The following is a 27,472-nucleotide window of genomic DNA, read 5'->3' as shown; positions in this document are numbered from 1 at the left end:
CCCAGCAGAGATATACAAAAACATCAGCTCAATTGCGCAACTCTCAATTGCGCAACTCTTATCTCAAATTCCGCGATGAAGCTTGTGACTGTCGTTGCAAAACCTCCTGTAGCCGTGCTCCTTTTAGGAACCAATGAATCTAGTGCGCGCGATACTCATCTCGGATAACTCAGCGATTTTCGACTAATCTATTTATACAAATCGATCTGCTTCTCAAATAGATTTAAGAGAAGCGCTGTACCAGATCCTAATTTTCTTTCCTTCCTTTTCCAAGGCAAAATGACCGACCCAAAGAGGCAAGAAGACACCGAGCTTGCTTCTGCAGATGACTCCAATCAATATGAAAGCGGGGGCATAACTTCGACTCCGGTGGATCAAAATGAAGAGTTGATTGACACCCGCGAGATTGACCTTGCGCTTACAAGAAAGATGGCCCTGGCCAACGCGGCAATTAACGAGGTCGGGATGACACCATTCCATTGGAAGTTATTCTTCCTCAATGGGTTTGGATATGGAGCCGATACGGTGAGCAACCGTCTGTTGGCCGCACTTTTCCTGGTTATTGATATTTCCTAGCTCCTTGTCCTATGCCAATCTGTCTCACAGTCTGCTGTGACACAGTAGTTTGGCAACCCAAGCAAGCACATCACCGGCATTTCTATGGCATCTCAAGTGGGGTTATTGGTTGGTGCAGCCGTCTGGGGACTATCAGCAGGCATAGTCGGCCGCCGTTTGGCATTCAACAGCAGCTTTTTCATTTGCGCTGTCTTTGTTCTCATTGCCGGAGCAATGCCGAATTATGTCTCCTTTGCCGCCATGTCAGTGATCCCGATAGCCTGTTCTATGCGATAGGTCCTTTCTCATATTCTCATAGGGTTGCAATTTATTCTGCTGCTGACGGCGGGAACTACATTCTTGATACGACCAATCTGATCGAATTCTTGCCCGTCTCTCACTTGTGGCTGACCACCTTTTTGGCATTATGGTGGGCAGTCAGCTATACCATCACGGGTTTACTTGCCTGGGCATTTCTTGGAAACTACACTTGTCATTCTGATGCGACAATCTGCACAAACAGAGAAAATATGGGATGGAGGTACCTTCATTTCACCTGTGGAGGGTTGATAACTGTCTTGGCTATATTACGAATCTTCATGATTCGGATGCCACAAACGCCGAAGTGGCTAATCACTCAGAATAGAGACGCTGAGGTCTTTGATATTCTGAAAAATATCGTTGACTCCTACAAACGACCATTTTCATTGACTTTGCAACAGCTTGAAGAGCCAGGCCATGTTTTGAATGCAGAAAAGTCTGTCTGGTCCTCTGTCCGCCTTCAAAAACACTTCTCAGGTTTATTTGCGACTCACCGCCTCGCATATTCAACATATGTAATCAATCTCAATTGGTTTCTAGTCGGGATTGTCAGTCCACTGTACACCATCTACTTGCCCTATTATCTCGCCTCTCGAGGGGCAGACACTGGCTCCGATGATTCAACGTATATTACATGGCGAAACTACGCTATTAATCAGGTCTGTGGTCTTATTGGACCCATCATTGCTGGAGGTCTGGTTGAAACAAAATACCTCGGCCGCGAGGAACCCTCGCTGTTGGCGCCGCAATTACCACAGCGCTGCAATTCGGCTATACCCAGATCAAAACTTCGCTGCAAAATGTAGCGATTTCCGCGGCAATCACTGCGGGTGGCAATATTTATTACAGCACACTCTATGCATACACTCCGGAAGTATTCCCCACTGCCCATCGTGCAACGGGGTACGGGCTCTGCGTGATCACTAATCGTATTGGTGGTATCATTGCGATTTTGATCGGAAGCTATGCCAATGTGAACACGACGACTCCATTGTTTGTTTGTGCCGGTCTATATGCAATCCTGGTGTTGACAAGTTTGATGTTGCCTCTCGAGACCAGAGGGAAGAGCTCTGTCTAGAGGAACTTTGAGAGCGACTAGAAAAGCCCAGGCATATCAATCGAGTGTGTTTAAATTAGGCTGGAAGATAGTCAAGCTCAGGATATGGATCTCAAACGTGTTGAAGTCAGGGGACTAGGATGGGAGTTTCATCTTTAACGCAATGCCATTAAAGCTTAGCGTGGAATTTGAAAAAAGAAAAATTAGACAACCGCACAACTTAATTAACCTAACGTTCGGGTTTGTAGGCCTTCTCTTTTTTTGCATTTGTTGATTCACATATCATATCTAGGAGGTAAATATTCGAATAGTAGTCCAATCTCCGGTCTATGGCCGATGGCCTAGGCACTAACTACCCCGTCCCTACACTTAGGGCCCAGGCCCATGGACGTCGTGGGCGCCCGTAGGCCTTTTTAGTAAGCAAAATTAGCTTCCAGGGTTAACACATGATTTTTATTAACAGATTTCAAAATATTTAAGACAACCTTGTATAACGGTGGGCGTTATGGACGGGCACTCGAAAATCCAAATAGCCCATAGACGGGCGATGTCGCAGTCTATAAAATGTTTGGCTTGTTTAGCAAAAAATGGGCTTTGTGGGCACTCGCGAGAATAAACCAAATCCCAGCGATGAGAAACACATGCAAATTATTCGTTCATATTCTGATTAGAAGTCCATAACCATGACCTCAATTCCACGTACGAAGAGATTAGACAATTTAAAATTTATTCCTCGTACTATTCATAGTTTGAATTGATTCATGAAAGGCTTTAATTCAAGATTTTATATACTGCTTAGTATCTCCATTATACTATTTAAAGTTTTAAAGTCTTATTAGCGGATAAATGTCGAACATAATATAGGTACTATTCAATAGATCATTATCAGCTTTTATTGTAAGTAACCTATTTCTTACGCCTCGTTGCGTCGCTTTTGCCTATCTGGGCAAGTATATGTGTGTACCCTCATACAATGTCCCCGAGGTCTGTCCCCGCATGGCCCCTCCATTCCCCACTAATCGGCAAACATCTCCGAGGCCATCTATACCTACGTAACTCTCCCTTTTCTCTCCTACCTCTTCTTTTCCTAACACCATTTTACAAACCCAATCCCCATAAGAGCCAGAAGCCATGGCAACAGAATACCCCCACCGAATCGCCCTCCTAGGCCTCGGCACAATCGGCCTCTCAATGCTAGCAATGCACCTCCGGCGCCCCGACACTAGCATAACAGTCTACGACCCACGGCCCGACTACGAATCCCAGATTCGAAGCACGCTCCCCTCCCTCCTCGATTCCCCAGACTCAAAAACCTTAATCGACGATCTAATCCGCACATCCCGCCTAAAACTAGCCACCACCCTCACTGAAGCCATTCAAGACGCAACAATCGTCCAAGAACAAAGCCCGGAAATCACAGCGTCGAAACAGGACCTGTGGAAGGAAGTCGCCGGTCTCGCCAGCCTTGATACCCATCTATGGAGCAGTTCATCTGGAATCCCCGCGTCGGCGCAAGCATCCGCGTGCGAGGCCGCAGACCGTGTTGCGGAGCGCTTGCTCGTCGCACACCCGTTTAACCCGCCGCATCTGATGCCGCTTGTTGAGATTGTTCCTGGGCCTGAGACGAAAACTGAGGAGATTGATTTTGTGAAGAGGTATTTTGGCGATATACCTGGACCCGCGGGTTCGAGTGGGGATCAGTCGGCTTCACAGCATTACCGGCCTATCACGTTGCATAAGGAGATTCCTGGGTTTGTGGGGAATAGACTTGCTTTCGCGTTGCTGAGGGAGGCGTGTTACCTTGTTGGGGAGGGGGTTGTTTCAGCGAGGGATTTGGATTCTCTTGTTACGGCTAGTCTGGGGCCGCGGTGGGCTGGTAGTGGTGTGTTTGAGAGTTATCATGCTGGTGGTGGGGAGGGTGGGATTGGGGCGTTTTTGCAGAAGCTTGCGCCGACGATTCAGGATGTGTGGGGGGAGTTGGGGCAGATTGATATTGAGGGTGCTCAGGCGTGGAAGGATTTGGTTGTTAAGCAGACTGAAGATGCTTACGGGCCTTATACTCCTGGGACGAGGAAGAAGAAAGAAGAGATGTTGAAAGATGTTGTAGAGATGCAAAAGAAGAAATGGGGGGAGTTATAATCAATTATGTTAGGTTGAGGTTGAGTGATCTACGGATATGAACTTGAGAGTGCTCCTATAGGGTTACTGGGAGAAGTGAACAATACAGTGCTCTATTCGCATTCTTGTATATCTAGAGGGCCATGATCCCCTATTAAAAAACTAAAACATTTTGTTACGTCATATTCGTTCCGTCCCTTACAGGATCTGCTCAAAAGCACGGTTAATGGGGGAGCGCACGGGGACGCCCTTGTAGAAGTCGATGGTGGCAAGAGCACGCTTGCTGATGCCCTCGGGGGTGAACTCGAATTTCTGCAGACAATTAGTATATGGTGATGGAATAATGAGTAAAGATAACTTACAGCGTACACCTCCTTGTAGGGACCGGAAGCACCGAAGCGGTTGAGACCGAACTGCTCGTGTGAGTAGCGCTCCCAACCCATGGTGCAGCAGGCCTCGACGGACAGAATGGGGATACCGTCGGGAAGAACCTGGAGACGGTACTCCTTGGACTGAGCATCGAAGACCTCGAAGCAAGGAATGGACACAACACGGGCAGCAACACCGTGCTTCTCCTGGAGGTATGTGGCAGCCTCGATGGCAATGCTAACCTCGGAACCAGTGGAGATAATGGTGACGGCAGCGTTGGGGGTGTCGACAGCGACGTAACCACCCTTGATGGCGTTCTCGAGGGTGGAGAGCTCAAGCTGGGGCAGGTTCTGGCGGGTCAGAGCCATGACGGTAGGGGTGTGCTTGGAGGTGATGGCGGAGTAGTAGGCAGCGCTGGTCTCGTTACCGTCAGCGGGACGCCAGACCATGCAGTTGGGCAAGGCACGGAAGTGAGCCAGAGTCTCAATAGGCTGGTGAGTGGGGCCGTCCTCACCCAGACCGATGGAGTCGTGGGTAGCGACGTGGATGACACGGACGCGGGACAGAGCCGACAGGCGGAGGGCACCGGCGGCGTATGAGACGAAGTTCAGGAAAGTACCACCGGCGGGGATGATGGTGCCGTAGGCAGCAAGACCGTTCATGACGGCAGCCATGGCGTGCTCACGCACACCGTAGCGAATGTAGCGACCGGCCCACTCGCCGATGCCAAGATCAGGGGGCTGGAAGTCAACGGCGTTCTTCCAGCGGGTGTTGTTGGAGCCAGTCAGATCAGCCGAACCAGAGACCAGCTCGGGAAGGACGTCGTGGATAGCCTCGAGGCAGGCCTCAGAGAGCTTACGGGAAGCGACAGCAGCATCAGTAGGCTTGTAGACGGGGAGCTTCTTCTCCCAGCCCTCGGGCAGCTTGCCGGAGAGACGGCGGGCGAGGTCAGCACCCTCGGTCTTGTACTCGGCCTGGTACTTCTCGAAGAGCTGGTTCCACTCCTGCTCCTTGGCAGCACCCTGAGCGGCGTGCTTGTGGTACTTATCGTAAACCTGCTGGGGAACAGCGAAGGTCTCCTCGGGGTTGAAGCCGAAAAGCTTCTTAACACTGGCGGCATCGTCGGCCTTGAGGGGGTTTCCGTGGACACCACCGGTACCGGCAAGCTTGGAGCCGAAGCCAATGGTGGTGGTCAGCTTGATCATGGAGGGCTTGTCAGTAACCTGCTGACACTTGCGGATGGCAGCCTCGATACCCGCGAGGTCGTTGTCACCATCCTTGACCCACTCGGTGTGCCAGCCGTAAGCCTCGAAACGCTTAGTAACATCCTCAGTGAAGGCACACTTGGTGTCACCATCTATGGGGATACGCTATCAGCCTTACACATCTAGTCTGAGGTACTCGGGCCAATCTTACCAATGGAGATGTGGTTGTCATCGTAGATGGCAATCAGGTTGCCAAGCTTAAGGTGACCAGCCATGGAGGCAGCCTCGCTGGCAATACCCTCCATAGCGCAACCATCACCGAAGAACATGTAAGTGTAGTTGTTGAAAAGCTCGAAGCCGGGCTTGTTGTAGACACCACCGGAGTGGGCCTGAGCCATGGCGAGACCAACAGCGTTGGCGAAACCCTGGCCAAGAGGACCAGTGGTGACCTCAATACCGGGGGTGTCGTGGGCCTCGGGGTGACCGGGGGTGATGCTGTCGAGTTGCTACTAAAATGAGTAAAAGGCTGCTGTATTTGGCTCGGAGAGACTTACACGGAAGTTCTTCAGGTCATCAATGGTGAGCTTGTATCCGAACAGGTGGAGCAGAGCATACTGCAGCATGCAGCCGTGGCCGTTCCTATCCAATTTGAGATTAGCCGGTATTCCAAAAGCATGGTCATTGATTTTCTAGGTGGGATGGATTCATATGACGGGGGAAAGCACTTACGAGAGAACGAAACGATCACGGTTAGCCCATTCAGGGTTCTGGGGGTTGAAGTTCATCAAGTTCCACAGAACGTGGGCCACGGGGGCCATGCCCATAGGGGCACCGGGGTGACCGGAGTTGGCCTTAGAGGTGGCATCAACCTGATAGCGCAATGTCAGTCAGATTTCCAAGACTGTATGAATTGAAGCTTCACATGAGGCCGAAGACCCCAAGATTGCTCCAATTGAAGGCATGAAACGAAGGGGCAATTGCCCGGAGATCAACATACCGCGAGAAGACGGATGGTGTTAATAGCCAACTGGTCCAGATCAGTGTAACCCATGATGGCGGATTCTAATACCGTTAGAAAGGAATACCACAAGAAGTCAGTCAGGTACGTACATTTTTGAGTGAAGGGAATGATTTGGGAGAGATGGATGAGAGAAGAAGAGAAGAGGGAGGGGAACGTATTTGTTGGTGGGGGTATGATGTCGGGTGGGGGGCGGACTTGGTGGCTTGGAGCTCAACGACTTAGCTTACAGTGTTCAGGTCACATTTAACAGAGAAATTAATTGAAGAAGTCTATTTCCGGGAGTATCTACTCCGTAGGTACTTTGTTGTAGGCTAAATCAATCTAATATTGCTCTCTCTACTCCGTATAATTGCTTATACATCAATTACATACATTGCATCATGGGCTGAGTCATCCACGAACTAATCCTCCATGGCCACCTACAACTACAACTATATGAAAGCCACAACGTTCTATACTAATCAACATGATACTTGTTATCTCTACCACTTCTGTACCTGTATTTCTCATGATACATCAATAGCCGTTTCTTCCGTTGTGACCTCAATGGCCCGCATTTTCCGACACTCTTCCGGGTTGACATCCACACACACGTTCTTTTAGTATACACCGGGAGCCGCCCGGAGGACCCTGCTCCGAATCGTAACCGGCCTTTCCACGGAGGGAAATTAGCCGAAATCCCATTTATGGCTCCTCAATAACCGTGCCGATGATCAGCTGTTCAGCAGAAAAAAAAAAACAGCTTTAATAGAACTAGTGCCTTGAAGGCTCCTTGATAGCTCCTTGACAACTCAGCGTTTGCAAACGTGGCCGTGCATCGGAATCCATCATCGGGCCAATCCGAGGGAAGATTGAAACACCAATGACAATGTAAATCTGCGAATATAAGTGGAATGGCAATTCCAAAGAATTTCTAAAACAAACCCCACAGGGAAAGTGTTGTTGTCGCTGAAACGTGTTGGGGAATTCACCGTCAACATCCCGGTGTGCCGGAAGGAGAGTAGCGCGGGCGAAACTATATTGTCACGTGCAAAGTATATTTGAACTATACATCTATGTGATACATCTATAGGCATCGTGGTTTATGTTAAAATATGAGATGGCTGTATAACATAGGATGGTCAAGCTACAATTGCCTACTGTTAGTCTGTCTTCGTCAAATCTCCCATCCGAGTACATATATATATAACCTAGACCCTTGTTGTGCTTCCCCAGAAAGTCATTGTCACCCAAATTACAAAGATGAGAAACCCCCAGTCCAATATCAAATTCTGAAGGGAATACGTGCATCAAATCATTTATATTGCTCCCTTCCATATCATGGATAAGTATTCAAAGAGTTCATGGTCTTCTGATGCAATCGCCACGCCCGGAACCTCAACTCCGACGACTGCGTGAAAGGAAACTTCGGGCAAAATTCCCAGCCTCAAATCCAATCATTCAAGCCCAGCTTGAGCGACATGGTATTCAGGTCAGCTTGTGCTACATGCATACATTAAAAATTGGTCAACTCAGCTGGGAGAACTCCATGTCACAACATAAAGGAAACCAGGGCATCTGACTGATACGACCTGGATATCAGAGCATATGTATGTGGACTCGTGATAAAGATCATCGTATGTCGAGCTTACGGTGGAAATTATTGTGCAAATTGACACGGAAGAACCTTGAATTGGGAGCGATTTTGGGTTCCTACACCCCCGGATTGTCTATGACTTGAGTCAGCTTACATAGGGCTGGTCCCCTCATTTTATGACCCCATAGCGCAGCATTCTCGAATGTCTTCATATAAAGGGTACCTGTAGTGAGGGGAACATAGTCCATATTTCTATCCACGGGTCATTATTCAGCATCTGCTCAAATATATCGCGGTATCCTGTCGCACGCCATGGACGCAGAAGACAAGTCTACTCAGTCCCAAACGGATGTGTAAGTTACCACTATATGTACTCAACATAGTCTAATATCCTCTCACAGCCTCATCATCGGTGCTGGGCCATCCGGCCTGATGGCAGCCTACTGGATGGCTCGCTGCGGAGTCAACGCACGCATTCTCGACAATCGCGACACGAAAGTCTTCCTAGGCCACGCAGATGGGCTTCGCGCACGTACGCTTGAGTTATTCGATAGCATGGGTTTCCAACACCGTGTTATGCAGGAGGGATCCATCTCTACCGAGGCGAATATTTGGGTGTGTATCACCTTGGTTTCCGCCGAGATTAGGGCTTTCCTGACGACGCCCCAAACAAATAGGTCCCCGGTCCGCAAGGAAAGCTTATTCGACAGGCCCTCATTGATATCTTTAGGGTTGACGAGTCACCCTTCCACAACACACGTTTGAATCAGGGACGCATTGAGCGGTTCATTCTCGATAGCATTCGGGAGCACTCTGATCTTGACGTGGAACGGAGTGTGATCGCCGACTCTTTGGAATATGACGAGGAATTAAGCAATGATCCTAACGCATATCCTATCACTGTCAAGGTCCGAGTTCTTGGGGAAGATGCCTCGAATTTGCCATGCGGACAAGAAACGGATGCTGAGTCTGAAGCTGCTGGAAACGAGATGAACCGCAATAACTTGTTTCCTGATGACTGGGCCGATCTATCCCCGCGCAAACGGCCACAGAAGACGCAGGTCGAGACAATCAAGGCCAAGTATCTGATCGGGTGTGATGGTGCCCACAGCTGGACGAGAAAACAGCTAAACATCCCCGTGGAAGGGTCCAACACGGACCATATTTGGTTAGTGGTACTCGTTATCCAACTATGCTACAATAGCTGATATAATTACATATACAGGGGCGTGATAGACGTGATACCCCTCAGCGACTTCCGTAAGTACCATCCACTATGTATGCTGCTCTCCCGAACATCCACTAAATCAACTTCCAGCGGACATCCGCCGCGTAAGCGTCGTGAACAACGCTGCAGGCACGATTCTCGTGATCCCACGCGAGCGCGGGTTAGTCCGCTTCTACGTCCCGGTGCAAACCTGTGAAGCGGGCGCAACGGACCGATTCGACCGCTCAAAAATCACGCCGGAGCTAATCCGAGAGCGTGTGCAAGCCATCTTCGCCCCCTTCACTTTCGACTTCAAGGAATGTAGTTGGTGGACGGTGTATCAAGTCGGGCAGCGGATCGCCACGCAATCCACGAAAGACAATCGGATCTTCCTTGCTGGTGATGCAGTGCATACGCATTCACCTAAGATGGGACTTGGAATGAACATGAGTATGCAGGATGGGTTCAATGTTGGATGGAAGATTGCTCTTGCCGTGGCGGGTACTCTCAAGCCTGAGATTCTCGATACTTATGCTTTGGAGAGACACCCACTTGCGGAAATGTTGCTCGACTTTGATCGTCATTGGTCGCCTATGTTTACCGATCGGAAACCTGGAGTGGCGGATACGAAAGCTTCGGATATGGCCCTTGTCGCGGGGAAGTTTGAAGACTTCGCTGATGGGTGGAAGGTCTTTTACCCCGCGAGCAGTCTTGTTCGGAAGGCCGAAGAGAATTCCGAATTTGCATTTGCGCGGCACCTGATCCCCGGGGAGAGAGTTCGGCCGGTGAAGCTTCGCAATCACGCTGATGGTGGTACGCAATGGACGACAAGAGTGTTGGAAAGCGATGGGCGCTTTCGCATTCTAGTTTTGGCAGGGGATATAGGGAACCCAGTGCAGAAGCAACGCATTGAGGTTTTGAGTCAGGCTTTGACTGGACAGTCTGGATCAATTAGTTCACCTCTGAGCCGCTACATGGAGATTCCTGGTCGATTCAAGAGTCCTGTTGATGTACTCACAATTCATGCTTCGTCGTGGAAAGAAGTAGAATTTTTTGATTTCCCAGAGATTCTGCGTCCATTTGATTCGGTCAAAGGATGGGCATATGACAATATTTGGTGTGATGATGCCTGCCTGTTTGATCGATATTGTGATGGAACAGCGTATGAGAAATGGGGAGTTGACCGGGCTCTTGGGGCGCTAGTGGTCATTCGCCCGGATCAATATATTGGATGGGTGGGTGAACTTGGAGATGTGGAAGAATTGACACGGTACTTAGATGGAATTCTTGTCAACAAGTTGCTGACGGACAAGATTGACCCGGTCCTCTAGAGAATATCACACAGGACAATAGGAATACTGAAGGACAAATTTTAAATGTAAATTGGTACAAGCTATAGGCTTCGAAGTGACTGACTATTTGAATACATAAGGGTGTTCTGAAAAAGAAAAAGAAAGAAAAGAAGAAAAAGCAAGCAAGACTATTGGTACATGCACAACTGTAATATCTTTCGCAAATCCACAGCCACGTTCATGCTCGCGCGGATGTCTCCGCCCAGGACCCATCTTCGTGTAGTTCAGTAGTAGGATCAGCAACATGAGACGACCTAGGAGCATCCTTATCAAAAGAGCCCCGGATAACGCTTGCATCTGCGGGAAACTGGAACTTCGAGCTATTCCATGGCTTCACTTTCATCCGGTACATGGTATCGATCTCCTCCAGAGTACGGCCCTGTCCCTCCATGACGGCGAAGTAAACAAGACCCGCAGCAAGGAAAAGACATCCAGCAAAGACGTACCCAAAGCGGAAGTCAATGGCGCCGGTAATGAAAGGAGTGAAGAAGGCAAGGAGGAAGTTCCAGAGCCAGTTTGATGCAGTCGCCAGAGACATGGCTTGCGCACGATACTGTGAAGGATACAACTCGGCGATGATTGTCCACACCATGGGACCCCAGGTACTAGCAAAGCCGAGAATGAAAAGGCAGGCAAAGACCACCATAACCACACCGGCAGTTTTTGTTCTCTCGGGGAACTCTTGATCTAGAGAGAAATGGCCAACTGAGGCAAATATCATGAAGCAGACGAACATCCATAGTGCACCGGTTATGAGAGAACGGCGTCGGCCCCAGTGCTCGATCAGATAGAGGCCAAGGAATGTTGTTCCAAAGTTGACGCCACCTAAAATCATCTGCGTGACATAACTATTATGGATTCCAGCGCCCTTGAAAATTGTTGTTCCCTGATATGTGTCAGTTGGTTTTCTTTTCTCTGTGTTACCAAGATCTCAAAACTCACATAATAGAAGAAGTAATTAGCACCTGTGAGCTGCTGAAGAGCCTGCAGGGCGACGCCAACAGCGACCCGGTACGACATCGTCGGAGCACGGAACATCTGTATCCAGGTAACCTTCCCGTTGCGCTGCTCTTCGTCATATTTCTCTTTGATTTCATCGAACTCGATGTGGAGAGCGCGGTGGTTCTGAGGGATACCATATATTTTGGACAGAGTGTTCATAGCTTTATCCACTTTGCCGTGGCGGTAGTCGTAACGTGGACTTTCAGGGAAGAACATCATGCCAACACCAAGAATTGCTGCCCAAATATACGTAATACCCATAGGGATACGCCATGAACCAGTGTCGGGGCGAGCTTCGGTTCCAAAATTAATACAGTTGGCAACGAAGATTCCAAGTGTGATAAATAGCTGGTATGTACTAGGAAAGGTTAGTAGGTGATAATTCCAATGTTGGAATGACCTTAGAGCCGGCTGTTCAACATACCTAATCAGCGATCCTCGAATATGCCTTGGTCCTGATTCGGCTTGATACATGGGTACCAGGAGAGAGACTGCACCAACTCCGAGTCCGGCGACCCAACGACCCATGGCGACCTGGTACCACTTGCCAAAAGGCGAGGAAATCTGAATTGTGATTCCAATACAAACCATCAGAGACCACCAACTAATGCACCACTTTCGTCCGAAGCGGTCGGCGATCGGTGCTGCGACTAAAGCCCCTATCAGAGTACCAATCGACAGCTGTTCGTGGGTGTGTTAGCATGTGACCAAGAAATGGCAAAGAGGACACCAAACTTACCAAGGCAACAATGAGACCCGAACGAACATTAGTGAAATGATAAGTCCCATCCGATTGAAGTTCACCAAAGCGTTCAAGGAAGTTTTCCATCTCTAGGAAGCCAGAGATCTGACCAGTGTCGTAGCCGAAAAGGAAACCACCCATGGAGACGAGAATGCCCATAATGAATGAGCGCCAAGTGAGGAGCGGAATAGGCGTATCGACTTGATTACCGGGGCCTTTCTCGCGTTCATTTGTGGACGCTGACCCCCCAGGGGCCTGGGGGTCTGCATAGACGTCCTGCGAACGCTTTTTGAAAATCTTATCGAACATAGCGCCAGCGAGTACTATCTGGCTGTGATATTTGCTACTTGGCAACTAATTTTTCAGAATCCCTGCTGTGCCGGATCAACCCTTCTTATACGGTGCCTGACCAAGAAAGCCAAGGCTAGGCAATATGCCGCAGTGACGAAAGCCCAGTTTCAGGGAACTCATGCCAATCAAGGCAGGACGCATCACACCGATGACACGTTGATCCAAGAGTCCGAACATGCACCCTTCGGGGTTGCGCTTGTGTCCGCCAGAAAAGAGATAATCCGGGGAATTTGACATGAATTTGGCAGGTTGGCCGGTTCAGCTACGGCGTGTCCGGGTGGTTCATCGTTGCTGTTGGTCAATATATCTACTTCAGACTCCATACTCACGACTTCTGAGTGGCGCGGAAGTCTCGGCCCTCTGGGCCTCGTGATCCTAGTTTTTCTGGGAACGAATAATAATTCTGGGGCAATTAGCCACGCGAAGACCTGGGGTCTGGAGAAGTAGTGATGCAATCGGTGCCAGCCACAAAGCTTGGCATCAACCGGCCGCATTTTTATGGCACTTCAGCCGGTTTGAATCATGCCGCATGATTCATGCCACAAGTAGTTTTGATAACCAAAAAGATCCGCGAGTACAGAAATTTAAGGGAGAGGTTTTTCGTGACTGCACTTTTTTCAGTGTGGCCCATAAAGTATACTCACACCACTTTCCCCACACTATTCTAGCAATTGTATATCATTCTATGGCCTAGGAAGGAACCAATTAATCAACTGCGTGACATGATTATAAACTTGATCGGATTGCAGTTCTAAATACTGGAAGTCTTGTTGAGTTCTCCGCAAAGCCCACAAAACCCAAAGCCCAACCCGCCCCAACCCACCAATGTGCCCGGGGTAAGGGCCCTAAACTATATGAAAAACGTTACTTTTTTAATTACGCTTTATTTAGATCCCGTTTTATAGCCCTAGTCTCAAGGTAATATCTTATAATTTCAATTGATTCGAGGACTTTTGTTGGTTATATTTATATCTCACGTTCAAAAACGCGACAAAAAGCAGTTTTTATATAATTTATAAGTTACCTAGGTACAGAGGTCCACTTAAAAGCAGTTGCACTCCTATATAAATCCCAAATATATATCCATCTTTTCTGCGATATCTCAATCTCTACATGTCGAATCTTATTCAAACTTGAAATATATACTTATATAGCTACTATAATTCTAAATTCTGCCATTTTGATGTCTATAAAATAAGTAGAAGGTTAGAAGACAGCGATCACAAGACGGCGGTTTATCGGCGCTAGGAGACCCCCCCCCCCTTAATGGCCTATGATAGGGGCCTTACAGGCCCCCACGAATAGGCTATGGAGGCCTCCAACACTTCCATGCCTTGGAAACCGACCGTAAGTGCAATTTGAGATGGGAGATATCTCCATTCGTGTACTTAATTAAAATAAATCTACAGATCATGCGCGTCGAGTACCCTCCAGAAGTGGTGAACCCATTCCTAAGCAAAACATAATTCGTCCCCATTTCTGTCAAATTCCAATTTCCTCCAGCTTCTGATCACTATCACCAGCCACTTGTACTTCGGTAGCTCCATGCTCAGGCAATATGACGAAGAGGAACAGCCTCAACTGACTCCCCATCTTGCCCAAATTCGCGAGGTGAGCTACTAACTGGCGCCACCGTCTCGTTTGTTGCCGTATGTTTAGCTTCGGATTGACTGTCCAGTCCTGCACGCTCCAGTGCTTCCTGAGCAGCCACAGCCGCTTTGCAACGAACTTGCATCGCATAAACTGCAATGGGAACACCAACAATCCACCACGAGAACATGATAGGAAGCGCACGATAAAGCCGATTATTGCATCCACCAGACCAGATCTGGATCAGGACCTGGTATGCCTCATGGGAAGGAAGAGCATAGCCCCAGCGGAAGAATCCGGGATTCAGCTCAAATGGGCTAATGGTGCTGGCGACATTGAGAATGACCCAAGTCAGAACAATAAACGGCATGAACTGAATCGGGATGAAGGCAGTCGTGATGTCGAGAAACAGGAAGTTTATGTGCATAAGAAGCCACATAACGACCCATGTCAACACGAACTGGCTTCCTTGTTGTCCCCAGGACTCTCTGAAGGCCCAGATATACCCAGTCATTAATAGGGATCCCGTGAGGGTGTAGAGGATGGATGCTATCACGCGAATCAGGCCGTTTGCTTTCCACGACAATTTGCTGAATGAGTCGAAATGGGTTGATATCCCGTTCAGCGCCAACATGAAAAAGAACTGTTGAATGATTGGCATCACCATGGATACTGTGTTGTAGAAGACTCTTGTGCCTTGTTCCGTGCCCTTGATATTGATTTCTTTGGCATGGATGGGGTCGAGGAACGCTTTGAGGGTGGCTGCATTAGAGAAGTTGGTGGATGCGGCGACTGATGATCCATTGTTGGTGTAGTATGTTGACCGTGTAGTTTCAATCAGTTTCAAGATGTTGGAGTAGACCGCAGCCTGCGAGAAAACCGGGTATCTCACCCCGTTCCAGATGTAAGTAAGCGAAGTGGGCGGGCTGGACCCGTTTTCCAGCGCCGATGCCAGATCAGCTGATCCACCCTTGATGGTGTAGATAGCTCCCCAGTACTCACCCCGGCATACAGCTTCCTGAATATCCTTTGGTTGGGCATATTCGTTAGGAGATTCCGACAGCAAGGTTGGGAACCCATGTCCTCGCAATTGCTGGTATGCATCTGTCACTGACTTGCCGATGATACTTCCATCATAGTCTACATAAAGTAGATTGAAGTTGTGATAACGGGTGGTACTTCGGAATTGCGTTGCATAAAGATAACACATATTGACCAAGAAAAGAACCTGAAGGAGGAGAAACATGGTGATCACAGCTGGCAAAAACCGAGGCCGGATCTCCTTCCATGCGCCCATTTTGGGATATGAGTTTAATTCACGTCTCATATTTAGTGGACGTAGGGTCGAGGAGAAGAGACACAAACAGTGACGAATGTTCCCCTGAAGAGTGACATTTATAGGGAATCTCGGAAGCCGATCCCTGTATTGCTTACTGGCTGTGTATCCATGGATATTTATATAAGCTTGGTCACGCCAGCTGGTTGCACCATTCGAAGTATACCTGCAATGTACCCTGTGGATACACCAAATTATGTAGGGATCCACCAATTCCCCGCTGACTCAGCGGCGTAAGGTCTCCAGCGCTCGGATCTAACTGCGATTTGTCGCACTTGATATATCGGGGAGAATTGCAGTCTTTTTGGCTTTTGGTGTTTCAAACTATACGCGTGGAAAAGGCTGGAAACGGTGATGCTAGTCCTCGATCTTTTCGGTCGTCTCGTTGACGGTCGCATGAAGGGCGTCTGTGTGTTTCATTTTGAAACCTTGGTAGTTAGGTAACGAGCCCTGATTACGTATAGCATATATGTTCTATGGTACAGCGATGATGAACGTGCGTAATACGGCAGTAAAGATTCTGTGGTATATTTGGGACACTAAGAGTGTTGTGATCATCATCAAATTCATATATACGCGATATCCTAGGTATGACCTATCCTAAGAACCTATGATATATACCAGGCATACCAGCCTCGGCAGACAAAAATGTGCTTCCAAGCATAAGAGAAGATAAAGAACAGATAGAGGAAGTAGCAGATAAAAGTCAAAGATAAGATAAGCGCCCCCATCCATAGGTATCATGAAAAAAGAACAGAAAAGCTGAAAGCCATTCCAAACCCCAAATTCTTCCCAGAAAAAGACACTCAGCGCTACGTAATCAATCAGACGGCCAGGCGTCGGTCCCATCCATTGACCAGAGAAAACTCATCGACCTCATCTTCACCATGCATAGCAAAAGTATGGAAGGGATCGATGGTATTGATATCCTCAGGGAAGACCTTAGCATCGGCATAGGGCGCTAGAGACTCCTCGGTACTCCCCATACTCTCGCTCGAGTAGCTCAAAACACTCCGCGCGGTATGTTCTTGCTTATGTACGAAGTCGCCACTACTAGCAGACCACGCTTCAGGTGAGAGGCCATGCATCTCACTCTGTGGGTGATGAGCTAGAGAGGAGTCGTTGGATTTGCGGTTGTATTCTGCTGCGATGGAGGCGAACGGGCCCGGGTCTTCGCCGCATTCTTTGCCGCCGTAGATGCCTGTGAAGATGTTGGAGTACCCCCGGTCCATGTCGCTCAACACATATTCCCAATCGGCCATTGTGATGGCGCCAGCTGTGGGGTCTGAGGGTGTAGAGCAGGACATGGAGCGTTGGTGGTCGTAGCCCAAGGATGCGGTTAAGCGGGGGTCTGAGGCTAGGTCTAAGGGAGAGTGGCCTTTATCGTTAAGGTAGAGCGGGGCGGGGAGCTGGTCATGTTGAGCGAGGGGCAGGCTGCTCCAACTAGGGGAGCGTAGCGACTGGGGAATAAGTGGGGGTGTGGCTCCGGAGATGGTGTTTCGGCGAGAGGATTGTGGAGAGGGCTGGGTTGGAGGCTGCTTATCACGGGTGGAGCAGGCGATAAGGCGCGACTTTAAAGCCTGCAGGTGCTTCTTGGGAGATTTGCTCGGCTTTTGTGTTGGCGCCACCATCTCCTGAGGTTGTTGTTTGCCCGTCGATGCGCGTCTTCCGCTACCCAGAGAAACCAGAGTGTTGGACAGTATGCCGAACTCAGCAGCCGCCGCGCTCGACTCTGATTGGAGGTATTGCATGGCGGTTCCAAGTAGCTTCTGGCTATCTTTGGCCAGTTTGCTATCGTTTTTGACATCAAGCATTTGCCATAGGAGTCCAAGTCCGGAAAAGAATATGAGTTCTTTCCTGTTGATACAGACAGACAGACACAAACGTCGTTCATCGAGAAGTTCAAGAATTTGAATGATATGCTTTGCTGAATCGGACAGCGCCAGAACAGACGGAGAGCGAAGGTTCTCGTCAGCGTAGCAGACAGCCGGGCGATGTATCAAAGATCGAATGAAATAGTACACAAGTGACTATGACATGGTCAGTATCTGGTTGTAAAACATTAATCTATCTATTCTGGGACTTACCAGGAGCGGCGACCGACTACTCGTGACGTTCGTGCTAGGCTTGTCCTGACTGAACTCGAGACGAAGATGTGGCGGTAGTGTATGAAGCCACTCTTCCAATTTCCCTGTCACTGAGCGCATCTTCGAAACACACACATCGTAACCAGATTTTGAAGGGAACAGATCGTCCAAAGCCTTGTTCAATATCCTTGCGGCTCCGAAGAGAGCGAGGGCACTGGAAATACGAGTTGATTCGCCAGGAAGAGTCGGCAAAAACCCTGTTTCTGTGACATTCTCATCGTCCACGTCAACCGGATACTGAGTCTCGATATCCTCTTCGCGCAAAAGAACGGGCAGTCCAGTAAGCGCCGAGCAGAATCGGTCAAGAACATATTGCGACCAGAAAACCTTCTTACGAGTCTCGTCCTCGAGCGGGTTGCCTGAGCTTTCTTGGTTTTCGTGCATGCCTAGCTGATGGCAAATATCCACACCAAGGGCACGGTAGCGAAGCAAAGTGCGGTAGTCGCCTTTGGTCATGCAGTAGATTTGACCAAGAACAAAGCACTGCAGGCTGGAAACTGAAGTTTCACTCGAGAACGAATCAAGGGTAGCCGACCAGTTCTCTTCGAAGAAAGTCGGGTCTTGGTTGGTTCGTGACATTGATGAAAGAGCAGCAATACCAAAAATCAGGTTCAACTGCGCCATCACATGCGGATTACGCTGGAGAGTTTCGGCATTGTTGAGATACTGCTCATAAGCTTTCAGAATGGTCGGACGATGTACCACAGGGTACAGTGGTGCCCATTCTTGGAAGAAGATGTTGATCAACTGGTCCGACACTAAGCGGGGTGGCGTTTTCACAGCCTGGTTAGGGGTACCCTGGACTACCGAGGTAGACAAGGCAGTGAGCGCGCCTGTGGGAACCTTTGCTGCTGATTTACCCTCACTGACAAGCTTGTTGGTAAAGACATCTGCGCATGTAAGCTGATTGTTTTCATTCGCAGAAGGGAAACGGGAAACGTATAACATACCAGCAAAGCCCTGGGTGCTAGAAAATCCAATGAAAGGGTTCAGCGACTTTTGGGATGGTCGGGTCATCGATCTCTCTACATGGAACATGCCCTCCGATGAATCCGAAGCGCTCGATTTAACTGTCGCAGAAGCAGAGGGAGACCGCGCGGAAGGGGCTCGTTGCGGCGGCGAAAACGAATGTATCCGGGACAAGACATCGATCTTCTCATCCTTCTCGTCTAACAGGTCCTTTAGATCTTTGACTTCGGTTTCTAAACTCCTGACTCGTTCTTCTAGCGACTCGGTATATCCACGTGGGAAGGCGCGGCGGCTTAGTTTGTCGCTGGTGCGGCACTCGAAGCCCACGTTGGCGCATTGCGAGCAGCAAGGTCGAACACCGTCGCAGCGGATTTTCTTACTTCGGCATCGGTCACAGGCTTGGGCAATACGGCTCGTTGTGCCAGTTCCACCGACCTTGATCACTTTCATAGGCAATATACCAGGCATGTTGTGCAGAAGGGGCACACGGGCCGCCGGGGTTGAGTTGGTTGTATTTGAAAGGCGCCAGAAGTGTAAGCACAACACTCCGTTTAGAAATCTTGATATCGAGACAATGCAACCGAAGAATCACCGTGAATAAGACAAGTATGTTGTATGCAGAAAGAAGGCTAAAAACATGGGGGGGGCGACCTCGGGAAGATGGGGTCACGCCAATGCTGAGTCAGTTGAAAGTGGAGACTGCTGACCTTCCTCTAGCGCCAATAAACTCGTCGTTGTATCGGTGGTAATTGGTATCGATTGCGTACCTGCTCCGATTATTATACCCTTGATTCGTTATTGGGCCCGTTATTTTGACTATTTTGAGAGGCGATACCCCGTAAACCGCGTAAACTCGCCCCGGATTCTTCCTGCAGTCAACATATCTTCTGTTTGGCGGTTGGCTCCGATCTTCCCGGTCCCCGCACTCCGCATTCCACAACCCTTTGGCTGATGTGGAAGTGTCTACAAAGTAAGATGGGAATGTGGGTTGGCTTCAATGGAAAAGTAACGCCCCTTTCAGAATACATGTACTCCGTATTGAGTACTGAGCTAGACTTTCCCTCTTACATGTTAGAGTGCAGGACTCGGATCCAAACCGGTTGCGGTAACTGGACATTCTAAACCGCCTCCGACTTTCTCCCTCGGCGCCGGTTCTGCAGCGGCGCGTGCAGCGGCGTGTCTACCTTCACAAATTGCCCTAGGAGACCTCCTATTAAATTCTACTCTGATGATTGGCTGCTACCCATGTTACATAACGCCCGCATATGTCTCACTTTCCATTAAAAAAATCGAAAGCACTCCGCGATCCTTGCAATAATGATCACCCCGGTTAGTGCATATGTACTTTGTACACGAAATACCACCTTGGTCCTTGGCCACTCGGGACATCACTGAAGTCATCTTGACCAACATCAAATCCAAATACCAACTCTAATCACGAAACCCGAGAAAACCCCAGGATCGTAAGGTTTAATTCCATAGTGAAGTAATATACAACATACACATCATTATACTAGTGGCGAACCGTTCACGGAGGATCAGCTGCGGGGAAACATCAAACGCTACTCCGTAGAGTTTCAAAGGATTCATGTAAGTTATATTACTAGCTCCACCTGGAACCTATCAACTGAATTGATTAGCAGTTCTCATTAAAGCCCAACCAAAGACGCGGGACATAGTTTCAATTTTTAATATCGAATTAATACAACATCTCGTATTTATGGTATTGTCCAGGAAATCCCGTTTTATTCCGCTCAGCGAGTTTTGGCCGAGAGATCAGCGAACCATGGCTATGAGCTAATAGCCCCACTAGGCTCCGGCCTGTTGGATTCGTGATCTACGGTGTTCCTGCGCTCCACTAAAATGTATATAGGCATCCCTCAATATTGGTCATTTCTAAAGACAAACCTTGGGTATGCTCTCTCCCATTAACGTCACCGGTGAGCTCGGGGAAGCTCGTTTACGAGAAGCCATACACTGCGTCTATGGCCAGCCCGGTGGATATGGCGTTCCTGTAGCTGGCTTCCCCGCATGTTAACTCTAGACCCTGTACTCCGTACCATGTAGATCACGATATTCATCAACCCCTTTTACGACTCCTTGATTTTCGACTATAAACGTCATACCTGTGATTTCCCTGTCTTTTCGTCACGATTAAACGCTAGTAGCGCCTACACATGAAATAGTTCGATGCACTACGGGGGTGTGGGGCTCGCAACTTTCTTTTTTGAGATGATCTGGCGGGGACTGGGCTTGCTGCAGCCTGTTAGGCAAACAAGGAAATTGGGCATTAGGTGGATATTTAGGAAGGCTCCGGATGCTTCAACGTGTCTGTGGAGATTATTGTGCTCTCTAGTCTGTAGTCTGGTCTTGATCAGACCCATCAACAATATTTGGGCCCCTATTTTTGCATCATGAAAAGTCTTCGGGTTCGTCCGGCTCCCCTGTCTGTGCATTGAAATACTCGGCCACTGTTCTAGAAGCCAGTAACTCTGTTCGCTGCAGGTCATGGTCAGTTGTGGGGGTTTAAAAAGGAGATGGCCCTTCGAGACATTCGACACATCAGATCACTTACCTGTTTTATCAAATCCTCGATGGCTCTCTCCAGCAGCTCCCCTTCCAAGACCCGGAAGTGGGCAATCGAGGTGAAGATCCCAGGTCGGAACATGGAATCCAAAGCTGCTTTATCCTCTTGCATATTCGAGATAATCTCTTCAGTCTCCTGGAGAAGAGCGAGTTGAGTCTCGAGCCGTTCGAGAAGCAACACCGCAGCGCGCAGCTGGAAAATATCCCATAAGGGATCAATAGCGAGAAGGTCGCGTAGATGACTGGTTGATTGGATCTTTTCACCTTTCCAGGTCGTTTCCAACTCCCGGCCGCCGTCAATTGTCTGTGCGATCCCAAAGTGAAGCCCGTCTTCTTCATTCACGCATGCTATCCACGCAAGTCCACTCTCCCATGTTACTTCATCGGAGCCCTCAACGGCCGAAATTCGAATCCCCGAACTGTTCTGGCAGAACATCTTCTTTGCGAGGCCGAGAGGGTCATCCTCTGGAATCTCCAGATTGAGGAATATTTCCCGTGCTTCCGTTGTGCCGCTTTCTAGGAATCCGTAGGAAAATATCATCTCAGACGCGGGCTTTTCATCTCCGTACCTGGCATGCCATGTATCAGTCAAGTCCTTCCTCAACAACAATGCTCACTAGGGATGGTTCTCACGTAATGGTCACTTCTTCTCCAGGCTGGATAGTCTTGCCCCATCGTAACTGAAGAACGGCGTTATCCTCCGAGTCTTCATCGTATAGCGCCTTGACCCCATCACCAGATACATGATTAGCCATATCAATGCAAGGTACCATCGCCAGGCCCCTGCCGGGTAGATCCAGCATGCGCGACCGATAAGCAGCGTCAACATATTTCCAGTCGACAATTGTCAACGCACCAGTCTTCTCATCCCACCAGCTTCGCTGGCACCACGCAATACCCTCCGTAGCCTGGCGGAGCTGCTCAAATTCCCGCTCAAGGGATGCAACTTTCGCATCCAGGGCTTCTGCAAGCGACGTGCCCCGAAGGAGCTCTCGTTCCTCGGCCGTGTAGAAGGTAGGCAGAGGGAACGATGGAGGCAGGAACTTCACGTATTCGGTCCAGGGGTTGGAGATACCGATGGTCTCGTGTGCTGATTGTATATCGGGGCTGCTATGGGATAGTTGAATGAGCAGGAATATGAGGATTGCTCCTCTAGCTGTCTGTGTACCTTAGTTGGTTCTTCCATTGTAACATAGATAGATGTGGGGGAAGGAGCAGCCATACCCTCCCAAAGTCGCCGATTGCCTCCAATACATCGCGCAAATATCTGTCTGTTTTGGCATGATTATGGACGGTCTCCAGGGATAAAATTAATTCTGGGGGAATTCGTAGGAGGATCTTAGGTTTCGCATCGTTCTCGCTGCTCGTCTGGGCTTCTGTCGCGATGAGGGCGCTGCCTTTGTCTGCACCATGTTGATCAGATCCAATCTTATGGACTGCAATACCTTGGAAGACGATCCCATTGAGCCGCTGCCAAGCTGGCAGGGATTCTATCGGGATGTATTCGCGTTTCATTTTGAATTGAGTTGGAGGTTGGTGTTGTCCATTTAAAATGTCGCGCCGATGACGATCGTTGTCTTATCGATAAGCCCAGTCGAACCGGCCCTTACCCTTTTTGGACAAAATCGCATTGCAGCATGGGAACGTCATAGCACCGAGTACCCAAAATCCAACACTCAAGCTGTTCAATTTTTAACAATTACTCGCAATTCGCTATACGCAATCACTATAATTTTTCTGCTACGCCAAAGCTGCGCAGAATGTCTGTTTCACGACAACGTTGGCGGGTCATCCTACCGTTACAATCCGTTATTCACCCGCCAGTTCCCTGTGCACAACTTGGATTCCGCGATTACTCCATCTTCGAGGATTGGAAAGGGAGTTCAGCGGAGGATCATACACGCAAGCGGTCTAAAAGAGGCGATACGGAGGATATACATTCAAAGGAAGCAGCCTCCGGGTTGAAGGAAAGGGAAACAAACCAGGGTCTTGCAGACGACACCAAGTCACAGGGAATGACGGAGAGGGGCGGGACCAAGTATAGCAAGAAGGCTAAAGAGGAACACCCCAAAGCGCCAGAGCCGGTCATTGGCATGAATGATGAGCGGTCAAAGGTCAGTTTATATGCATGATCGGGAGTTCATACTGCTGACTGCGTCCCAATCTTGTAGAAGCAGAGTTGAATTTTCTTGCGGTATTCTATTTCGTTCTTCGAGCTCGACATTCCAATGTCGGTGCCGTAAAATTTTTGCAATAATAGTGAATCGGAGTAGAGAACAAGGTCATAAGACATTTCCATTACTAATGCCATATTATGGGAGAGACTGTACATAAACGGACTGGTCTACCGACCAACCTTAAACGATAGGATCTGCAATGGTAATCAGTCAATCGACCGTATTCTGTAGTTTAGCGGGGCGCACTCACATCGTTTTTCCCAACTCCCACAATGTCATCCTCGGAGACTCGGGTTCCACCCACTCCTTCGACATAGTTGATAGGTACATCACCCATCACCTTCCGGGCAACATCACCGACAGTGCTGTTTCTGTGGAATGTTAGACAAGGTATGTCAGCCTCGGAATAGGAAGTACTCACTTATTGACCAAAACACAATCGCGGAATACGGCAGTTCCAGTGCCAGAGTTGAATGTCGCCACGTTCCGGACCGGGAACACTGGTACGAGGCCTAGAAGCTCTGCCGCTCGGGAAAGACATTGGACGACTCCGGTAGATCCAAATCGATACAGCACCATGTCTTTCATGTTCTCAACCCGACTGAAGCGAAGTCGTTAGCAAGGTTATGACCCTCCTATGAGAACTGAACATACGTTTTCAATTTTTCGTCCATCTCTTTGAGGCCTCCTCCATCTGGATCGCCCATCTCGATCAAATCTTCTCGAGTATCGACAAACTCACTGCCCTCGACGTACTTAATATACTCTTGCTTTGCTAGCTTTCGGAGGAAAACTTCAGATATAGCGGAGCAAAGCACAATGCTTTGGGGATCTTGCATTTTCGCAATCTTGCTGATGTTCTGCAATTTCTGTCAGCATAATATGTGGGTCACGAGCCAGATCACTCGCACCTTGTCTGCATCTGGGTGGTCGATCTTGTTCAATGCGAACACCGTGGGGAATTTCTCGTCGATGAAAGCGTTAACAACAAGCTCTACCGTCTCATTTGACCAATCTTCCAATGGCTCTTTTAAGGCAAGTTTATCCATAAATCGCGCAACAGTGGCATGGGTACTTCCATATCCGGCAAACTGCTTCTGCAATGTGTCGATGGGGTTTGCCTCTGTGCTAAGAGTCAGTTTTGTGCCATTTTAAATAGCGTTGCGATAGTTCACTGACTCAATGCCTGGTGTCGCCTCTTGATAGAACCCCTAAGGATAGATCAGCACTTCTCCCTTGTTTAGTTGTTGGCGCTTGCAAACGTACCACCTCTCCATCAGGTTTCCTAACACCCATCGCACGATCTCTGACCGCAACCACTCAATGTCCACTGATGGATCATATCCTCGAGTAGCCTTTCCTATAGATATTCATCAACACCCGATTTGTTGTGTTCAACCCAGCAACACCCAACTAACCTTCAGCATCCGTGGTCCCGCTCACATCCACGACATGAATAAGAGCATCGGCGTGACGCAAATCGTCCAAGAACTTGTTACCTAGTCCGCGACCCTGATGCGCACCTGGCACAAGACCTGCGACATCTAGCAACTCAATCGGCACGGAACGTCGGCCTTCGTGGCAGCCTCCGTAATTGGGCTGGCACCGATCTGAAACATTGTGTCGCTGACATGGGCAGTCAATTTGAAGGTATCCGATGGCTCTCTGGGGGTCAATGGTTGTGAAGCTGTCGGGTGTCAACACGGCCTGCGCGACGAACTGCGATAAGGTGGAGATGCTCGTGTAGAACAATCGGGGCGCACATACGGGAAATTTCCTGTTTAGAGCATAATTGATTAGGATTGCGAATCGATTATAACTGAATTTGGGTTCACTTACCGACTTTCGAAGTCGCATCAGTCAGACTGTTCAATGTCGTAGATTTTCCACTAGACGGCTGTATGCCCCTCGCATCTCCGGTTAGTGGGGTGATGGAACAATAGAGCGGAACAACATACCTTGCCCACCAGTCCAATCAGCGGATCTCGAGGCATATTGCAGGATAGATGTGTCGAACAGCAAAATATCCTCAGAATAACACAATGACCAGATTCACCAAGTCTCCACAGGCCTCGGAGTTGACTGTCTTTCGATAAGAAACATTTTCTGCCCTGTCAAAAAGGAAGGCGGTGTTGTCAATGGGCCCACGCTTTTATGCCGCTTTAGGACGCCGACTACTGTTGAACTCCTCGAAGCTTTTAATTAATATCCAATATGTCTATTGTCGCTCCTGGAGAACATTCTATGATGAATTGAGGATCTAAAATGGAGGTTTAGTCCGTTGACTCACCACGAAATTCTATGGCCAAGCGTTGTATATCCACCTCCCCGGTGCGATACCGGTACTTGAATCCCAGGCCCTTGCAAAACTTCATTGGGATGGGCTCCTGCCATGCTATCACATGATATGGGTGATGCACTAGGCTTGGATTAAGCTTAGGAAGGCACCCTCCAGGATTGCTTCACAGAACGTTCTCAATCGTAGTCGAAACCGACCGAACAACTAAGAGGTGGAACAACTAAGAGGTGCATGAACAAATCGATGGAGTGGGGGCATTGTATCTCCAATCGGTCTATGCTATCTCGGCTGTTCAGCTTCAAGATACCAATTAACTCTTTAACAGACGTCGAGTGGTAAATAGATGACATGCATAACACGTTATAGAAGCAAGTGAACAAACAGGCTTGCCACCTCAGGTGGTCCATCAGCTATGACGCCAATCCCCGAGTTCTATCCAGCTATGTGTTCTCCTGTTGACCAAACAGTCCGGAATTTTCAATGGAGGCCAAATTCCCAAGATGAAATAGTCCCCAGCTGGGTTTGGTGGGAAGAACATCCATGGCCCTGGATGCCATGTCGTCATTTCAGCAAACGTCACAGCATCTTGCCATTGACAAAGAAGATGGTAGATATATAAACCCTCGGTTGCCTTGCTTGAGATCATATGTTGCAGATTTAAAAACATACTCTGCCACTTCTGACACTTCACCGCATTCACAACAAGACGCAAAATGACTGACGCTACCTTCCACACCACCATCCAGGACCTTCGCAGGGCCGAGTCCAAGCTTTCCCAATTGCATGGTGGCAACCCCCCAGCGAACTCAAATGTCTCTAGAATGAAGGTAAGCTACCTGCAATGCAATACCTAAGCAGAAAACAGATAATCCAACATGTTCTCTCTAGTCTATCATCGATCAAAATACCAACAAGGCCGCACAAATTGATAAGGTCAAGGCCAACCTGCCTCTGCCTGCTCAACCTCCAGTTGCCAGTGACTGGAACTCCCTTGACCAGCGTATTACTAGCATTGGCTCTGGGCGTTTAGAGTTCCCTCCTGATAACAGTGGCCTACGTGGGAGCGCACCTGTCGGCCATAGTGCTAGTGAACTTGGACTCTAGGGTGGCGAGGGACTAAATCGCCTTTGCTCTAATGTTACGACTCGTTAACTGAGTAATAGTCATGAGGATCAATTATAAGTACGCTAGTCATTTTTATCAAAGTCATTACGAGCGACTAAATGGATTCCAAAATTTCTTGCTGGTTTATATTTGTATTATCTCAACCTGTAATCGTAAAAACTAAACACTTTCTCGTTTGCTTCATTGAGAGCCATCGAATAGTGCAGATTCAGGAGTAGCTATGATTTTATTGGGATCAGTAAAATCTCGATGTGTTCCAAGTCAGAACTATATATATGACAACAAGAATACAGAAGTAGTTTCGCTATCATGACGAACAAATATGCCATCTTCATTATAAGTTTGTCTCCAAGCCCACTTTAAACAA

General features: G+C 48.7%; 11 protein-coding genes across 11 annotated transcripts; 5 read left to right on the top strand and 6 right to left on the bottom strand.

The window, feature by feature from the left end:
• Positions 1 to 279: 279 nt before the first annotated feature.
• Positions 280 to 1,682, top strand: PEX2_060610 (Major facilitator superfamily domain, general substrate transporter; the record flags this gene model as incomplete). Its single annotated transcript, XM_016743334.1, has 3 exons — positions 280 to 525; positions 625 to 818; positions 875 to 1,682. 3 exons carry the CDS (start codon positions 280 to 282, stop codon positions 1,680 to 1,682), a joined length of 1,248 nt encoding a protein of 415 aa, XP_016596056.1.
• A 1,382-nt stretch (positions 1,683 to 3,064) lies between these two features.
• Positions 3,065 to 4,072, top strand: PEX2_060600 (Dehydrogenase, multihelical; the record flags this gene model as incomplete). The annotated part of the gene is made up of 1 exon (XM_016743333.1): positions 3,065 to 4,072. The coding sequence occupies one exon, from the start codon at positions 3,065 to 3,067 to the stop codon at positions 4,070 to 4,072; it is 1,008 nt and encodes a 335-aa protein (XP_016596055.1).
• A 177-nt stretch (positions 4,073 to 4,249) lies between these two features.
• Positions 4,250 to 6,676, bottom strand: tktA (transketolase tktA; the record flags this gene model as incomplete). The annotated part of the gene is made up of 6 exons (XM_016743332.1): positions 4,250 to 4,363; positions 4,414 to 5,777; positions 5,837 to 6,131; positions 6,180 to 6,264; positions 6,355 to 6,494; positions 6,623 to 6,676. 6 exons carry the CDS (start codon positions 6,674 to 6,676, stop codon positions 4,250 to 4,252), a joined length of 2,052 nt encoding a protein of 683 aa, XP_016596054.1.
• A 1,858-nt stretch (positions 6,677 to 8,534) lies between these two features.
• PEX2_060580 (putative phenol 2-monooxygenase) lies at positions 8,535 to 10,760 on the top strand (the record flags this gene model as incomplete). Its single annotated transcript, XM_016743331.1, has 5 exons — positions 8,535 to 8,575; positions 8,624 to 8,837; positions 8,900 to 9,390; positions 9,448 to 9,482; positions 9,541 to 10,760. 5 exons carry the CDS (start codon positions 8,535 to 8,537, stop codon positions 10,758 to 10,760), a joined length of 2,001 nt encoding a protein of 666 aa, XP_016596053.1.
• A 199-nt stretch (positions 10,761 to 10,959) lies between these two features.
• On the bottom strand, positions 10,960 to 12,834 carry PEX2_060570 (sugar porter family MFS transporter; the record flags this gene model as incomplete). Its single annotated transcript, XM_016743330.1, has 4 exons — positions 10,960 to 11,667; positions 11,724 to 12,141; positions 12,208 to 12,464; positions 12,523 to 12,834. The coding sequence occupies 4 exons, from the start codon at positions 12,832 to 12,834 to the stop codon at positions 10,960 to 10,962; spliced, it is 1,695 nt and encodes a 564-aa protein (XP_016596052.1).
• Positions 12,835 to 14,425: 1,591 nt separating this feature from the next.
• On the bottom strand, positions 14,426 to 15,763 carry PEX2_060560 (SNG1 family protein; the record flags this gene model as incomplete). Its single annotated transcript, XM_016743329.1, has 1 exon — positions 14,426 to 15,763. The coding sequence occupies one exon, from the start codon at positions 15,761 to 15,763 to the stop codon at positions 14,426 to 14,428; it is 1,338 nt and encodes a 445-aa protein (XP_016596051.1).
• Positions 15,764 to 16,626: 863 nt separating this feature from the next.
• Positions 16,627 to 19,386, bottom strand: facB (C6 transcription factor FacB/Cat8; the record flags this gene model as incomplete). The annotated part of the gene is made up of 3 exons (XM_016743328.1): positions 16,627 to 17,832; positions 17,890 to 18,839; positions 18,900 to 19,386. 3 exons carry the CDS (start codon positions 19,384 to 19,386, stop codon positions 16,627 to 16,629), a joined length of 2,643 nt encoding a protein of 880 aa, XP_016596050.1.
• Positions 19,387 to 21,330: 1,944 nt separating this feature from the next.
• Positions 21,331 to 23,019, bottom strand: PEX2_060540 (SET domain-containing protein; the record flags this gene model as incomplete). The annotated part of the gene is made up of 4 exons (XM_016743327.1): positions 21,331 to 21,417; positions 21,494 to 22,073; positions 22,138 to 22,664; positions 22,729 to 23,019. 4 exons carry the CDS (start codon positions 23,017 to 23,019, stop codon positions 21,331 to 21,333), a joined length of 1,485 nt encoding a protein of 494 aa, XP_016596049.1.
• Positions 23,020 to 23,264: 245 nt separating this feature from the next.
• On the top strand, positions 23,265 to 23,687 carry PEX2_060530 (uncharacterized protein; the record flags this gene model as incomplete). Its single annotated transcript, XM_016743326.1, has 2 exons — positions 23,265 to 23,618; positions 23,676 to 23,687. The coding sequence occupies 2 exons, from the start codon at positions 23,265 to 23,267 to the stop codon at positions 23,685 to 23,687; spliced, it is 366 nt and encodes a 121-aa protein (XP_016596048.1).
• A 161-nt stretch (positions 23,688 to 23,848) lies between these two features.
• PEX2_060520 (Ygr210 GTPase family protein) lies at positions 23,849 to 25,675 on the bottom strand (the record flags this gene model as incomplete). Its single annotated transcript, XM_016743325.1, has 9 exons — positions 23,849 to 23,875; positions 23,932 to 24,052; positions 24,103 to 24,282; positions 24,336 to 24,541; positions 24,593 to 24,804; positions 24,861 to 24,892; positions 24,948 to 25,041; positions 25,100 to 25,523; positions 25,640 to 25,675. 9 exons carry the CDS (start codon positions 25,673 to 25,675, stop codon positions 23,849 to 23,851), a joined length of 1,332 nt encoding a protein of 443 aa, XP_016596047.1.
• A 1,018-nt stretch (positions 25,676 to 26,693) lies between these two features.
• On the top strand, positions 26,694 to 27,084 carry PEX2_060510 (uncharacterized protein; the record flags this gene model as incomplete). The annotated part of the gene is made up of 2 exons (XM_016743324.1): positions 26,694 to 26,807; positions 26,869 to 27,084. The coding sequence occupies 2 exons, from the start codon at positions 26,694 to 26,696 to the stop codon at positions 27,082 to 27,084; spliced, it is 330 nt and encodes a 109-aa protein (XP_016596046.1).
• Between the last annotated feature and the right edge of the window lie 388 nt (positions 27,085 to 27,472).

The sequence above is a fragment of the Penicillium expansum genome (genome assembly GCF_000769745.1).
Source record: "Penicillium expansum strain MD-8 chromosome Unknown contig192, whole genome shotgun sequence".
NCBI lineage: Eukaryota > Fungi > Ascomycota > Eurotiomycetes > Eurotiales > Aspergillaceae > Penicillium > Penicillium expansum.
Note: the sequence above shows the minus strand (reverse complement) of the source record. Positions and strands in the feature narration are given on the sequence as shown.